The 14,844-nt window shown below is 39.7% G+C and overlaps 1 protein-coding gene across 1 annotated transcript in view; it reads left to right on the forward strand.

Annotated features, from left to right (window-relative positions):
* Nucleotides 1-14,844, forward strand: part of CNTNAP5 (contactin associated protein family member 5) — an 872,890-nt gene that overhangs the window by 817,689 nt on the left and 40,357 nt on the right. Inside the window, exons 20-21 of the mRNA XM_073885276.1 lie at nucleotides 4,524-4,654; nucleotides 12,359-12,446. Coding sequence (XP_073741377.1) covers nucleotides 4,524-4,654; nucleotides 12,359-12,446 — 219 coding nt within the window. The remainder of the gene's footprint in view (nucleotides 1-4,523; nucleotides 4,655-12,358; nucleotides 12,447-14,844) is intronic.

Here is a 14,844-nt window from a genome sequence, read left to right on the forward strand (position 1 = left end):
AAAGAAAGAAAGAAAGAAAGAAAGAAAGAAAGAAAGAAAGAAAGAAAAAGAAAAAAAGAAAGAGAGAGAAAGAAAGAAGGAAGGAAAGAAGGATAGAAAGAAAGAAAGAGAAAACATATTTAGGGGTGGCTGGGTGGCTCAGTCAGTTAAGTGTTTGCCTTTAGGTCAGGTCATGATCCTGGAGTCCTGGGATCCGGCCCCACATTGGGCTCTCTGCTCAGCGGGGAGTCTGCTTCTCCCTCTGCCACCGCCCCCCCCACTCATTCTCTCTCTCTCTCACATTCTCAAATAAAATAAAATCTTAAAAAAAGAAAAGAAATATCTTTAGTACAGGATTTAATGTCTAAAATATAGTAGGCATGTATGACCTTGCTTTTGCTTTCAACTAGATTATAAACTTCTTAAAAATAGAACTATAACATTATAATTATTTGTTTATTTAGTATCTGGCACACATTAGGCATCGAGTAATTTTTTAGTTTATAATTTTGGTGCAGTGGTAATAAAATTCTCCAGAGTGGATTTTTATTAAAAAAAATATCTTCTGGAGACTTAAGATAGCAAACCCTGTGTTATACTTTGTAGACACAAAGATGAATAAGCAACTATCCTTCTTAGGGGACCTTAAGTTCAAGAGGAAACACAAAATAAACATGATGAATTGGAGGGGTGCCTGGGTGGCTCAGTTGGTTAAGTGACTGCCTTCAGCTCAGGTCATGATCCTGGAGTCCCAGGATCGAGTCCCTCATCGGGCTCCCTGCTCAGCAGAGAGTCTGCTTCTCCCTCTGACCTTCCCCCCCTCATGCTCTCTCTCTCTCATTCTCTTTCTCAAATAAATAAATAAAATCTTAAAAAAAATTAAAAAAAAACATGATGAATTTGGTTTGTTACTAAAAGTGAGCATAGTGGCAATATAGTAAAAGAAAAGATTATGCTAGTTTTAGAGGTTAGTGAAGATCTGGGTCATGTGAGCTGGGTTTTAAAGAATGAGGAGGAGCTTGCCAGGCAGATGAGGAGACAAAGGAAACGAAAAACACACAGAGGTAAAGAGGGGCATTATCTGGAGAGATGCTGAGTGTTCAGGTATGATTCAGATATGAAAAATATGTATGTGATAAAGTTGGAAAGGTTAAAAAAAAAGGCTTCGTATATCAGGCTAAGAAATTGGAATATATGGTGTAGAATTAAGGAGGCTTAGAATTTTTTTTAAGTGCTAGAGTCACATGACTGAATATGTATTATAATACTCACACTAATGGCAGTGTGGAAGACAGTTGAGTAGGAAGACTGGAAAAGTGGGAACCAGTTAGAAAAAAGAAAACAAAATGATGTTTTGGAATAACTGACATGGAAGAATCTTTACCCTAAGGCCCAATCCAAGGAATTCAACTAGATATTATTTGGACTTTTCAGTTTTGAGTTTCTATTTCATATTTTTCCATTTTTATGAGTAGACATTTGTCAAGCAGGATACAAATAATAAAATGACTTACAAATGGTATGTGGTGTCCTTTTGAGTATTAGAGTAGATGTGAAAATAGGGTCAACAGAGAGAAACAGAGAGAAGGTCATGTGAAGGCAAAGGACATCAGAGTGATGCATTTACAAGCCAAGGAATGCCAAGATTGCCAGCATCCACCAGAAGCTAAGATGAGGCATAAAAATATCCTAGCCTAGAGCCTTTAAGAAAACATTTTGCTCTTCTAGCATCCAGATCTATTGTCCAGAGAAAATAAATGTCTGTTGTTTAAGAAAAAAAGAAATAAAGAAAAAAGAAAGAAAATAAGTCCAACATCTTCCAAGGGGAGCTTGGCTTCTCCTTAACCTGAAGGTCTCTCTCTTCAGGCAGCTACATCCACATAGATATGTACAGAAAATCTGTCACTGATCAAATTAAAGCCTAGGCAAATCCAACTGTAAGCTTGTCAAATCTATGCACCTATGGGTATTTGGAGTGTGGGGTCCCAGTGGTCAGGACTGCAGGGAGAGACTGTTCTGTGGGCTGTCCTATGGGGTGCACATGAGTGATACAAAGCTGTCCAGAACAGATGTAACCAAATCCTGGTAGGCTGAGTTGTTACTTTGAAGAGGCAAGGTTTTCTACTATGCTGCTGGGAGACCAAAGAGTTCTTTTGGCCAACATGAGGTTGTGGAGTAAAGGTGGGTGGAGGGAGAGAGGACAGTGGCAACAGCAGCCTAGAAGTACCCTCCCACTCTTACTTCAACTCAAGAAGATCCAGGGTTGTTTTTATTTTTTTTTCTGTTTTCTATAAATTTCATTTTAGATTTCATTTGAATGAAGCATTCTATTTTGTTAAATATTTTATATTTTTAAGTAATCTTACATGCAGTATGGGGCTTGAACTCACAACACTGAGGTCAAGAGTTGTACACTCTGTTGACTGAACTACCCAGGTGCCCAAATAGTGTTCTAATTTAAAACCAATTTGAAAAACACTGGACCAGATATATAAGGCAAATCCAGGTGCATGGGAAAGAGATAAACCTTAAATGCTAAAGAGAGACAAAATTTTGAGGGCAGTTGGTTGGAATCCAAACCTGAATGAATTCCCTGAAACATCACAGCCTCAGATGCAGGAGGATAAACTAGTGCAGACACTACTAAATTCTAGAGGGGGCCTTCAGGAATTATCCAGTTCCTTAAGCATGCCACTCGTATTCTCCAGGGTTTCTCCCAACTTTGGACCAATAAATACCAAGGTGAAACAGTTTCTAAGAATAATTCATTGGTCTCTGGATTTATTGAGAATATGTATCACCTAAATTTGTACTATTTCAGAGGAGTTATTTCTTCAGATGTAAAAATTTTCTAAGCCCCACTGAATTTGTTGGTCCTTCCTTCCTTTCTTCCTTCTTTGCTTCCTTCCTTCTTTGCTTCCTTCCTTCCTTCCTTCCTTCCTTCCTTCCTTCCTTCCTTCCTTCCTCCCTCCCTTCCTTCCTTCCTTCCTTCTTCCCTCCCTCCCTTCCTCCTTCCCTCTCCTTCCCTTCCTCCTTCCTTCCTTGCCTTCCTTCCTTGCTTCCTTCCTTTAAAATTTACTGAGTATTTGCTATGGTCCAGACACTAGGAATCTAAGATATGTGCAGATCCTCAAGGAGCTTACAGATTTGTGTGAAAGACAAGTGAGTATACAAATAACACAGCCCAGTACCTGCTAGGGTAGAGATGAGCATAGAGCCTGTAGGAGTAGAAGATATTGATTGCATCAAAACTCCTAAGAAATTGAGATCAATATTTGTATGGCTCTAGAAGAACTGGTTGAAATATTTTAGACATAAACTGTGATGTTGGGGAAGCTTCAGAATACTTTCATAGGCAGAATCCCTATGAGACTATTAATATGTAAGATAGATGATTGTGAGGCAAGTGTTAGAGAAGATGTATAAAATAGAAGTGATTTTTAAAATGAACAAATGCACACAGAATATGTATGCAGATGAATTACTCAGACAGTGTGATGGTAAGAGTCCAAATACCCTCAAGGAATGTGGTACTCACCACCATACCTGACACACAATTATCACATGCCAATTTAGTTTATTGTGTTGAATTAAATATGAACATGCCCAGATTCTTAGAATTGGAAGGAGTGTGGAAGAGCATGCCATCCAACAGCCCACTAGTGCACGCAATGTGTGTTTCCTTACCATAGGCTGGCTGTCGCCAGGTCCCCTTGCCCTACACCTGCACATTTGCACCACCACCGCAGCTCAACTCCTCTCAGTACCAAATATGCCACTGCTACAGACCCATTATTCATATTTAAGTGATAAAAACCCAAACAATAATAGAGCCAAAAGGAGAGAGTGAACCAGGAAAACCAGCATTAGTTATAGAGGTTCTTGTATCAGCTGATTCAATTGTGTATCATTTTAATAGGCCAAACATTTTTCTTCTATTGTGGCTTAGATTATTTTACAATCTTATTTCACATTATGTATTATGAAATTCCATGAAGGCAATTGGGAAGAAAAGGAATTATAAGAAACAGTAGGAATTGAAGAGAGAATGGAAAAGGACTCTATCTTATTAAAATTTTCACAATCCAATTACACAATAGACTTGTGATTGTTTTATTTTCCAACCTGGAGTTATGGTTTTTCATCACACACACACACACACACACACACACACACACGCACTAATTTTGTACCTATACTTAGGATTTTCCGTATGGACCCAGATGCTATAGTAAAATAACATTTTTCAAAATTTGAATAATGAAATTTATATAGTATATATGATATATATATATTAATATAGTATATAGTGTACATATATTGCTATATGTATATACATGTTTATGCTATATACTATATACATAGAGTAATATAGCATTTTTCAAAATTTGAATAATGAAAGGGTTGAGACATAGATCCCTAGAAAAGAGTAATGATCAACTAAAAGATAATCTGATCACATTTTTGCATTTTATGTTTATATATATATATATATATATACAAAATCCCATGTTTAATTCTAATTTCTAATATTTTTTTTCAAGGAAGCTTACAGGTTCGCTATCAGCTAAGCAAGGAAGAAACCCAGGTTTTCAATATTGATGCAGAGAACTTTGCCAACAGAAGGATGCACCATTTGAACATTAACCGCGAGGGAAGAGAGCTTACCATTCAGGTATCTTACTTAACTTCTTCTCATTCAGTCGAATATGCTTTAGCTGTTCAGTAAAATTTTCTGAGTTTCTACCCTGAGCCAAGCACGCAGCCAAGTTCTGGGGATAGATATCAAGCACACTTGACTCCAGCTTTTGAAGAACTAGACAAAATTGAACTACTGAACTACAGTGTGTTCCCCGTTTGCTACCAGCATGAACATCTCCTGAGACTTTGTTAGAAATACAAGTTCTTGGGCCTTACATCAGAATACTTAATCACAACTTTTTTGCAGGAGGTAGCAGGTGATTCTGAAGCCTGATCAAATTTGATAACCCTGAATTGGAGTATAAGAGGAGGACACACAACTGAAGAAGAAATCACAAGAGACTGTCAAGGGCTAGGGGAGAAATGTGTGCAGGTGTTATGGGAGCACAGATGAGGCCACTGATCTCTTCTGGGAATCAATATTTGTTTCTTGGAGAAAGTTAGGAATAAACTGAGTCATGAAGGTGAGGAGGAATTGGCTAAGTGGAGAAGAAAGAAAGAAATGCTCAGATGGTGGGTCCACGTGAGAATCAACAAAAATGTCCAGAAATGCATAGCATGTGGCAAGCACTCTGGAATTCCAGGGGTGTTGGTATAAAAGGCAGGGATCAGATGAGGGCACATGACAACAGAGAACTGGCAGAGTCCACACCATCCTATTCAGAATCATGACTTCAAATGAGTCCTTCCGTCAGCCCAGCAATTGCCTCTTATTTTTTTTAATCCATCACTCTCTTGATCTCTTAGATGATAAGTTTAAACCTCCTTCTTTCCCCTTACACCCCAACAATTACAACCCCATCTTCACTTGTATGAGATGACTTTCTTTTCTTCTTTATTGTGATAAATGTAGCATTCAGAAGACAATACCTGCACACTCTCACCACCACATTTACCCATACACATGCATTGGTGTCCAGGAACTTTGTCTCCCTCATGTTGGTGAATATGAGCAGGCAGGACTTCTTTCTAAGACTGAATCCATGACTTGTGGGACAGGTCTCATACCACACTGAAGAACATCACTCCAGCATCTCCCCTCCCTTGTCAACATTTGCCAGTTCTGTTTGGATGGCTTCCCAAAGCATAAACATGCAAGGATTGCATTCATTAAAAACACAATTACAATACAATACAACACAACACAACACAGCATGACAAAAATCACTCTCTAGGTCAGGGAAGGGAACCTCTCTCTTGTCTGAATTCATGTACTGTCCCATTTTCTCTTTCAATTCAGTTTATTGCCCACATCCTTGGAAATGTTTATATATTTGGTCTTCCAAGTTGCCCTTCCTTTTTCTTAAACCAGTGAATAATTTGTTTCTGTGCTGGACTAAAATTGTACTTCTAAAGACACCAGTGATCTTACAGAATCTAGCAATCTTTTCCTTACTTATCTTCCCATTGACATTTGACACAATGATGCCTCTGCTCTTGAGACACATTCTTATTTAGCTTGTAGGACATCAATTTCACCTGTTTCTTCTGTATCTGCTGGATGCTCATTCTCTTCTCTTTTGTTGCCTTCCCATCATTGTCTGAAGTGGAGCATCCTAGGACTCGTTTTCATTTCTTTTGTGTCTACACTCATTCTGTGTCTAATCTCATTCAGGCTCACATCTTTTTTTTTAAGATTTTATTTATTTATTTATTAGAGAGCAAGGGAGCGAGAAACAGCATGAGAGGGGAGAGGGTCAGAGGGAGAAGCAGGCTCCCCACTGAGCCGGGAGCCTGACGTGGGACTCAATCTCTGGACTCCGGGATCATGACCTGAGCCAAAGGCAGTCGCTTAAACAACTGAGCCACCCAGACGCCCCAGACTCGCATCTTTAAATGCCATGGAATGCTGATTAATTAATCCCAAAGCTACATTTAACTCCAATCCTTTCTCTGAATTCCAGACCTATCATTGCCGACTTGGCATATCTCTTGAATGTCTATTAGCCATCTCAAATGTTACATATTTCACATTGAGTTACTGAAAATCTTTCCCCAAACACTCCCTACCCCCATAAATCTTCCACACCTCAGTTAATAGCAGCTCTATTCTGGCAACTTCTCGATCTCAACATTATGTTGTCATCTCTGATATCTCTCCTCTCACATGCAACATCCTGTGGATCAACAGCCTCTACCATGCCCCAGCCACCCTCCTATCTTCCTTGGATTATTACAGTTTACAGTTGCATCTTAATTGACAGATCTCTCCTTCACTTTTTGTTGCCCTACAACCTGTTCTCAACATAGCAGCCAGAGAGATCCTATTAAAACATTAATCAGATGGTTCTCTTCCATCCAAACACTTCAGTGGTTTTATTTCTCATGTAGAGTAAAAGCCAAAGACCTTAAGAAAAAAGTAAGTAGAGTGGAGTAAAAGCCAAAGACCTTGAGAAGCTTAAGGGGGTCTCCGTGACCCAGCCTCCACAGCTCAATTCCCATGTTACTCCCATCTATCGGTATTTTCTTTGACTCTACATTGCCACTCTGTCCTCCTTGCTGTTTCAGGGCTCTTGAACATCCTTGAATATGGTTTGCTTAGAATGCTATTGTCCATATATCTACATTACTAGTTGTACTTGCACTTCTTTCAGGACATCTCTCAAAAAGCAATTATTCTTAATGAGACCATTTTTGATCACCTTGTTTAATACAGCGAACTTGCCCTTTGACATCCACCCTACAGTGCTTAAACACAATCTAACATTCAATATAATTTATTTATTTATTTATTTTGTCTTCTCTCTCCTCTAGAGGACAGGAATTTTTTCTGTTTTCATTACCATAGAACCCCACTTTATCAAGCAGTGCCTAACATATAACAGGTACTCAATTAATATTTATGAATGAAATGAATAAATTCCACAGGGCTTAATTTATTATGTGGAGGAGATCAAATTGGCCCTGTGGAGAAAGGAAGGGAAACCATTGGATTTTAGGCAAGGGAAGTAGAATTTCATTTTCAGGGGCTCACTGTGATCACTGCATGGAAATACACATTGGGGAGTGATGAGGCATAAGACAGAGGCCAGTCAGAAAGAGTTCATGAGGGCTTCAATTAGTGCAGTGGGGGAACCATGGACATGATGTGAAATGTCATAGAAGTAACATCAGTAGCATTGGGCAACCTTTTAGATGTAGGTTATGGGAGAAGTCAAAGATGACTATTAGTTTTCTTGATTGAGTGGGGGTTCAAGAATAATTGTCCAATGTGTGGTAGAAAACAATCCCTGAGTGGTTTTAATATAATGAGCTTCCCTCTAGAATTTACTCTTGAAATAAGGGGGGCACATCTTTGGAGAAAGTTTGGTTTCGTGCAAGATTGGAAGATAAAAGGGATGGGAATGATAACTTCTCATTTGAATGTCTTGACATGCAGGATGCATTCTGGTGGGCATGTGTACATATGATTCAGTTTTCCTTCTTTATATTTCCTGTATTCTTTTCCACAAATGAAAGACAAAAACAGGTCAGTGAGGGAACAATAAGAGGCATTTCCTTCTCTTTTCCATAAAAAGATTTCCACCAATCAGTTTAATAGTGAATGATAAGCACATGTTGGTTGAGAACAAATTACTTCCAAAACCTTGAGGGTGCAGAAAGAAAACTGGAGCAGAGGGGTACCTGAGTGGCTCAGTCATTAAGCATCTGCCTTCGGCACAGGTCATGATCCCAGGGTCCTGGGATGGGGCCCCATGTCAGGCTCTCTGCTCAGCGAGAAGCCTGCTTCTCCCTTTCCCATTCCCCTGCTTGTGTTCCCTCTCTCACTGTCTCTCTCTCTCTGTCAAATAAATAAATAAAATCTTAAAAAAAAGAAAAACTGGAGCAGAGACTATTTTTTTAATCATTTTAAATCATTTCATTGACACAGTAACACAATACACCTGCCTCCTTGATACTCCCACCCCTCTTATCCTGTCTATATCTCTCCATCCTTCCTGCTTAGAACAAACTGTTCAGTAAAAACAGAAAAGGATAGGCTCCTACTACATCTCCAGTCCTGCCCTTAGGCCCTGTGAATCAGAATTGATTAGAGAGAGCAGGTGGGCATCACCATCCTCAACCAATCAGAGGCATCCAGTACCTATAAACAGATTCCCTCATAACCCCCAGGCCTAGAGTTGCTATTCTTCCTCCTGTCTTTCTTTGTGATGCTGAGAAGAAGGTCATGGGGACTGGGCCTGCAATCAGGAGCAAGTATTCCTGGAGATGAGTTGAGAATTGTAATTTGGCTAGTGTTTTTTAAGGTACAGGTGCCCCCCAAAATGCTCTGGTAGTGGAGGTGAACTTCAGTGTTCTTATTTAAAATGCATATGTGACATTAAACAGATAAAGCCAGTTTACCAAAATGCCAACTCATAAAGAAGTAAGTGCAGGAACTTTTGAAACAAAGTAATTACCTCCTTTTTTCTCAAGAGATGAAGATCCTGAGGTCAAGAGAGGTATCCCTATAGGACTTGAGTGTGAATTTGTGCTCCACTACTTACATTATGTGATCTAAGACCATTACTCACTTTTCTGAGCTTCAGTCTACTGCTTTATCTAAAAAAAAAAAAAAAAAAAAAAAAAAGACGGGCTCCTGGGTGGCTCAGTCGTTAAGCCTTTGCCTTCGGTTCAGGTCATGATCCCAGGGTCCTGGGATCGAACCCCACGTCAGGCTCCCTGCTGAGCGGGAAGCCTGCTTCTCCCTCTCCCTCTCCCCCTGCTTGTGTTCCCTCTCTCGCTGTGTCTCTCTCTGTTAAATAAATAAATAAAATCTTAAAAAAAAAAAAGAGGGGGAATGCAAATGCAAACTGAGCTCAGTCAGTTTTTGAAAGAACATAGCTAAAAGACCAAGCATGAAGCCTGGCATGTACGACTTACTCAAAAAAGGTTTGTTCCATTTTCTTGTTTTTTTCCATCCCATTTAAAAACTTGACAAGACCACTGGGCACCCTAGATCCTGAGTTCAACAAAGCTTCTCTACGGCCAGATTTTAAACTTTAGACATCCAATAGTGATAAAGGACTACAGACAATTCTTCACTCTTTACCACCCCACCAATTATAATTAAAAACAAAAACAATACTAAACCATAGAAACAAATAAAAGGAAATATGACAAAATAATATATTTCCCACTGAATACCTCAATGATTACAATAGCCCATATTATAAATGTTGAAGGCCTGAAAATAAATCTCTCTAGTACACCCTTCTTTTTGTTTGTTTGTATGCTTTTGTCCTATGAATTTGCTAAGATTTTTTCAAATTGGTAACCCAGCACCTGAACCGGTCCAAATGCTTAGGTGCCATATTCCATGTTAGTGCTGGAACCCATGCCCCGACTATCCATAGTCCAGCAGTAACCTCAAGTATCGTTTGAGTCATCTTTCCTTCCTCTCCAAATACTCATGGTTTTCCTAAAACTCCCTTAACTGGGTGTCATTTCCCACCTCCTCTCCTTCATTAGTCCTCGGGTTTAAGTGCTAAAGACTAGGTGAGTTCCCACGAAACAGAAGAGCAGAATAGGGATGACTCAGCTGCTTGAACAGTGAGCTCTCCCATGTGTGACATTCGCGCATGGAACCGTCAAGGTTCAGGAACAACTTGCAGAGGCAGCTGATCTTGTGGACCCCGGGGAGCAGGTGAGGGGCCGAATCTAGGGGCATCTCAGCTCAACCTTCTACTGTTCTCCACTCCACCGGGAACTCTCACTCATTTCAGCATGCTCTCCAACCTGGGCAAGAGCACAGGAGGGGAGGACCCCGCCCCTACTGGAAGGGGCAGTCTTCGAGGTGAGAAGAGGCAGGAAAGAGCTCTGAAGTAGGGCAAGAAGAAAACTCCTTCAGGGCAAGGACTCAACCTGAATCCATGAGCATTAAACAAATTGTGGATGGGCACCATGGGGACCAAACCCCAGTGTTGTACCTAAAAGTGTAGGGACTACCAGGCAGTGAGAAGCATCCTGGTGATGTGACCAACTATGTCACCATAGCCCCAAGATAGAAAGGGAATCGATACAAGATGTTTATTTATTCACTCAACAAACCCATGTTAGGAGTTACTCTGCCAGTTTCTGTAAAAGGTCTTAAAGAAAACATATATTGCTAAGATGTCTGAATTCTTAAAGAGGCAATAGTTTAGTGAGGGTGGGAGGGAGAAAGAGAGAGAAGCAGATCATTATAATGCAGCACTTTAAATTCCAAGTTAGGGGCAGAAAAAAAAGCCACCATGAGCATAGAGAAGAGTGTCACCTGATCGAACCAAGACTTCAAGGAAAGCTTTCTGGATGAGGTAGACTCATGGAGCACTAAAATAGTGTTTGGCACATAGTAGATTCTCAGATGTTTGTTGATAAGTTTTGTTGAAAGCCAGAAGTAAAAACATATAATGATTGTCTACGGGTTGCTCAGATATCTAGAGAGGTGTGGACAAATAAAGCAAACACCATAAAGAGTGGTGGGTGGGCCACATGACAAAGAGACACTGCTTTGTGACACTGTCTGGCCCTGGCCAAGTTATTGATCTCTAGGATATCAGTTCCTTAGTCTGTAAAACAGGTGTAATAATGTCTATTTCACAATATTATAGGGAGGCATATATTTTGAAAGATGCTTCAATATGATGTCTCATACATACCCAGAATTCAATAAATAGCAAATATTATTCCAGTCTCATTTCATAAATGAAATAGTAATAAGGTATCTAATCATGCACCAGAAGTCATAGCCAGTGACTTCTCTCACAGCAGAAACCACTACAGAACCCAGAGGATTCTAGGGGATGGTTAATCTGAGCAGAAGTGGGTGGAGGGACCGTGGGATCTAGGAAAATTGAGTATCAACCCTGGGTTAGCTGCTTCCAAGTGGAGAGTGGGGCTGGGCATACAGTTTTAAAGGTTCATAATTACCTATTCATATCATGTGAATGTTCAGTGTAGAGCCAGAAGAAATTGCAGATTTGACTAGACCAAAAAGGTTGGGAATGGATGGGTAACACTGTCTTGGAATGAGGAGGAGAAGAAGGGGATAGAGCTGGGATTAGCAGTAGGCCAGAAAAAGAGGGTGCCCTAAGGGATTATCCTGGAAATAAAGTCCTAAAGAATCCCAGTGGTGGCCTTTGCTCACCCCTGTGAGGGGTGCTTATCAGGTGTTCATGTTGGTGGCAACTCTTCTGCTAGCCTATCCTCCCCAGGGTCCAGCTTTTTGTCAAACTGAAATATTTGCTCAGGAAAATCCCCCATCCACACCCGAAAAGGACCAGGTTAGAATTATTGTAGCAAAGGAGGCAGCAAGGGCCAAATGGGGAGAAGGGAGAAATGGGGATTGAGTATGTGCTTTTCTTTCAATGTCAGTCCTGCACAGCATGGTCCCAAGAAGGTGTCATTTGTTTGCTTGTTTGCAGTAAAGAACTTGGTGAGAAACTCTCAGTGGGGAGATAAATACCTGTCTAAAGCTGTACAGAATTTCCCAGGGAGAAGACTTGTATGAAAGCCTTTATTTAACCAAGAGGGAAGAAAGGAGTATTTTGCCTGCATTGTGGGAGAATTAGCGAGACATTTCTCATCTCTCCAGAGAGAAAGTCCCAAAGAGGGATCTGCTCTGTGTGTGTTTCCAAGCTCTTTCCAGATGGGAGGGTTTTATGCCCTTTACTTACAGACCTCTTCTGATGCACCTTTGTTTTCTGTTTTCCTGCAGGTAGATCAGCAACTGCGACTCAGTTACAACTTCTCCCCAGAAGTCGAATTCAGGGCCATACGGTCACTCACCTTGGGCAAAGTCAAAGGTTTGTTCCTGCCCATTCCTTTCCAGTGGGCTTTGTTAAAATCAGTGAAGAAATAAATAATTTCCATCGGGCTGGTTGGCAATTCAAATCTGGAGGCTCTTGCTCCTATAACATGCAAGATCTAAAACCAAGGTTTCTGGTGTAGGACTTGCTGAGATATATATGTGGCAGGGTTTGGGGCTAGCATTTATATCTACTTTATAGAAGCCTGAGTAAGGCATATTAACATAGAAGTTGAGTAAAATAATTATTTACTTACTTTCTAATTAATTAATTGATTTTAGATGTTTATTTTTTACTTAAATTTTCTTAATTTTTACTTAAAGAAATTAAGGATTTGGGCTATCCAGTTATTGGATTGCTCAAATGTTTAATCTCTTCATTAATTCTTCACCAGTTGAAAGAGGATTGAAATCTCCTATAATAGTAGATTTTCTTTTTTTTCTACCAGAAGTTCTGTGAATTTTCATCTTATATACAATGAGGGTCTTTAAGAAATTTTTGTATCTTGATGAATTGAACATTTTTTTTTCATACTGAAGTGGTCTTTTTAAATTAATTGCTCCTTGGGGTTAAGTCTGTTTTGTCTGTTATTAATAAATTGGATTCATTTGTGTGGTCTATCTTTTCCCATATATTTCCTTTCAATTTTTCTTTTTCTTCCCTTTTTTCTTTATTTTTTTAAATTCAATTATAATGAATATGCAGTGTCATATCCTTTTTAAGTGTGCAATATAATGATTCAGCAATTCTATACATTGCTCAATGCTCATCACGATAAGCTTAGTTTTTTTTGTTTTTCAAGATTTATTTATTTGAGAGAGAAAGAGAGACAGAGAGAGCACAAGGGGGAGTGGGGATAGAGGGAGAGGGAAAGAATCTCAAGCAGACTGAGCAGGGAGCTTTATGTAAAGTTTTATCTCAGGACCCTGAGATCATGACCTGAGCTGATCTCAAGAATCAGATGCTCAACTCACTGAGCCACCCAGGCACCCCATGATTAGCATATTCTTAATCTTTCTTTTTCTTTAAGCCTGTGTGTAATCTTGTGAAGAACATATGGCTGGATTTTGTACTTTATCCAGTCTGACCATCTTTGGGTTATAAATTGGCAAATGTAAGCCTCTCTACATTTTGGGGTTGCTTGTATGGCTAGATTTGTCTCTGCTTCCTTATTTTCTATTCATTCAACTTTTTTAGGCATTTTGAGCAAGAATGCATTTAACACTGTAAATGAGTTGCTTGCAAAATTGTGGCACCCCTTCCAGTATTGGTAAATTCTTGTTGCAGTCTTTTGGAATGACTATTCAGCAGTTGTGAGGGGATTTATGGGAAGCTATTAGCTCTGAGGCCATCACTGATGAGAGGCTAGAGTCCAGAAGCCCCTGAGGCCCCAGTCCTGCAGTACTCCTCCCCAGGAGGCAGGAAAGGTCTCTGAAAAGTGATGGCAGAAGACACTTCATTTTACCATGATTTTACTTGCCGGTAGAAACAGCTGAGGAGGCATAAAAATGACTCCTGTCTCACTGCAGCCTTCCAGATCCATAAACTTATTTAATTTCCAGAACATTATGCACGTCCAGAAACCCAACTGTAGTCAGGTCTGGAAAATGTCAATTTTAGCTTCCAAAATGGCAGTCGAATGAGCCAGTCACCCCTGACCAACCTCTAGATTGAATTTTGTATGTTTACTTTCTTATTTCCATCCCGCCTCCTATTAATAATCATTTTATGTTGACACCATTGTTGTTGTTGTTGTTGTCATTATTTACTTATTTATTTATTATTTATTTTTAGAGAGAGAGTGCAAGCAGGGGTGGGGAAGGGCAGAGGGAGAGGGAGAGGGAGAAAGAGAATCCTAAGGAGAATCCAAGCTGAGCTCAGAGACTGACATGGGGCTCAATCTCACAACTCCAATATCAAGACCCAAGCAGAAATCAGGGTTGAACACTTAAGGACTGAGACACTCAAGTGCCCTGACACTATTATTTTGATTTAGTAATGCAGTCACTAATTTACTTGTTCCTCAATCCTTCATATACTTCATAACTTTCTACTTACTACAAGGTTTAATTTCCTTCTTTCTGAAGTAAATCCTTATGAGTTTCTTTGTCTAAGTGTCCCTTCATCTGATAAAGGACTTTATCTCAACTTTATTAGTGGAAAATAATTTTGCTAGAAATACAATTCAATAATAAAGGATATTTTCCTTTTGATATTGAGAGAATTATTCAGGTATATGATGGAGCTAGCTCACACTAGCACATAAGAACCTGTTATACACATCTGTGCCCAATTCTGCATTCACTAATGTTATAATCCAGTTTGAAACTGGATAAACTCGGAGTGTTTATGGAAATCAGAAATGCTACAGGTCTCTCCCACTGTTGAGGGGTCA

The sequence above is a fragment of the Callorhinus ursinus genome, unplaced genomic scaffold, assembly GCF_003265705.2.
Source record: "Callorhinus ursinus isolate GAN/ISIS: 27379988/994484 unplaced genomic scaffold, GSC_fseal_2.0 scaffold2, whole genome shotgun sequence".
NCBI classification, from domain to species: domain Eukaryota; kingdom Metazoa; phylum Chordata; class Mammalia; order Carnivora; family Otariidae; genus Callorhinus; species Callorhinus ursinus.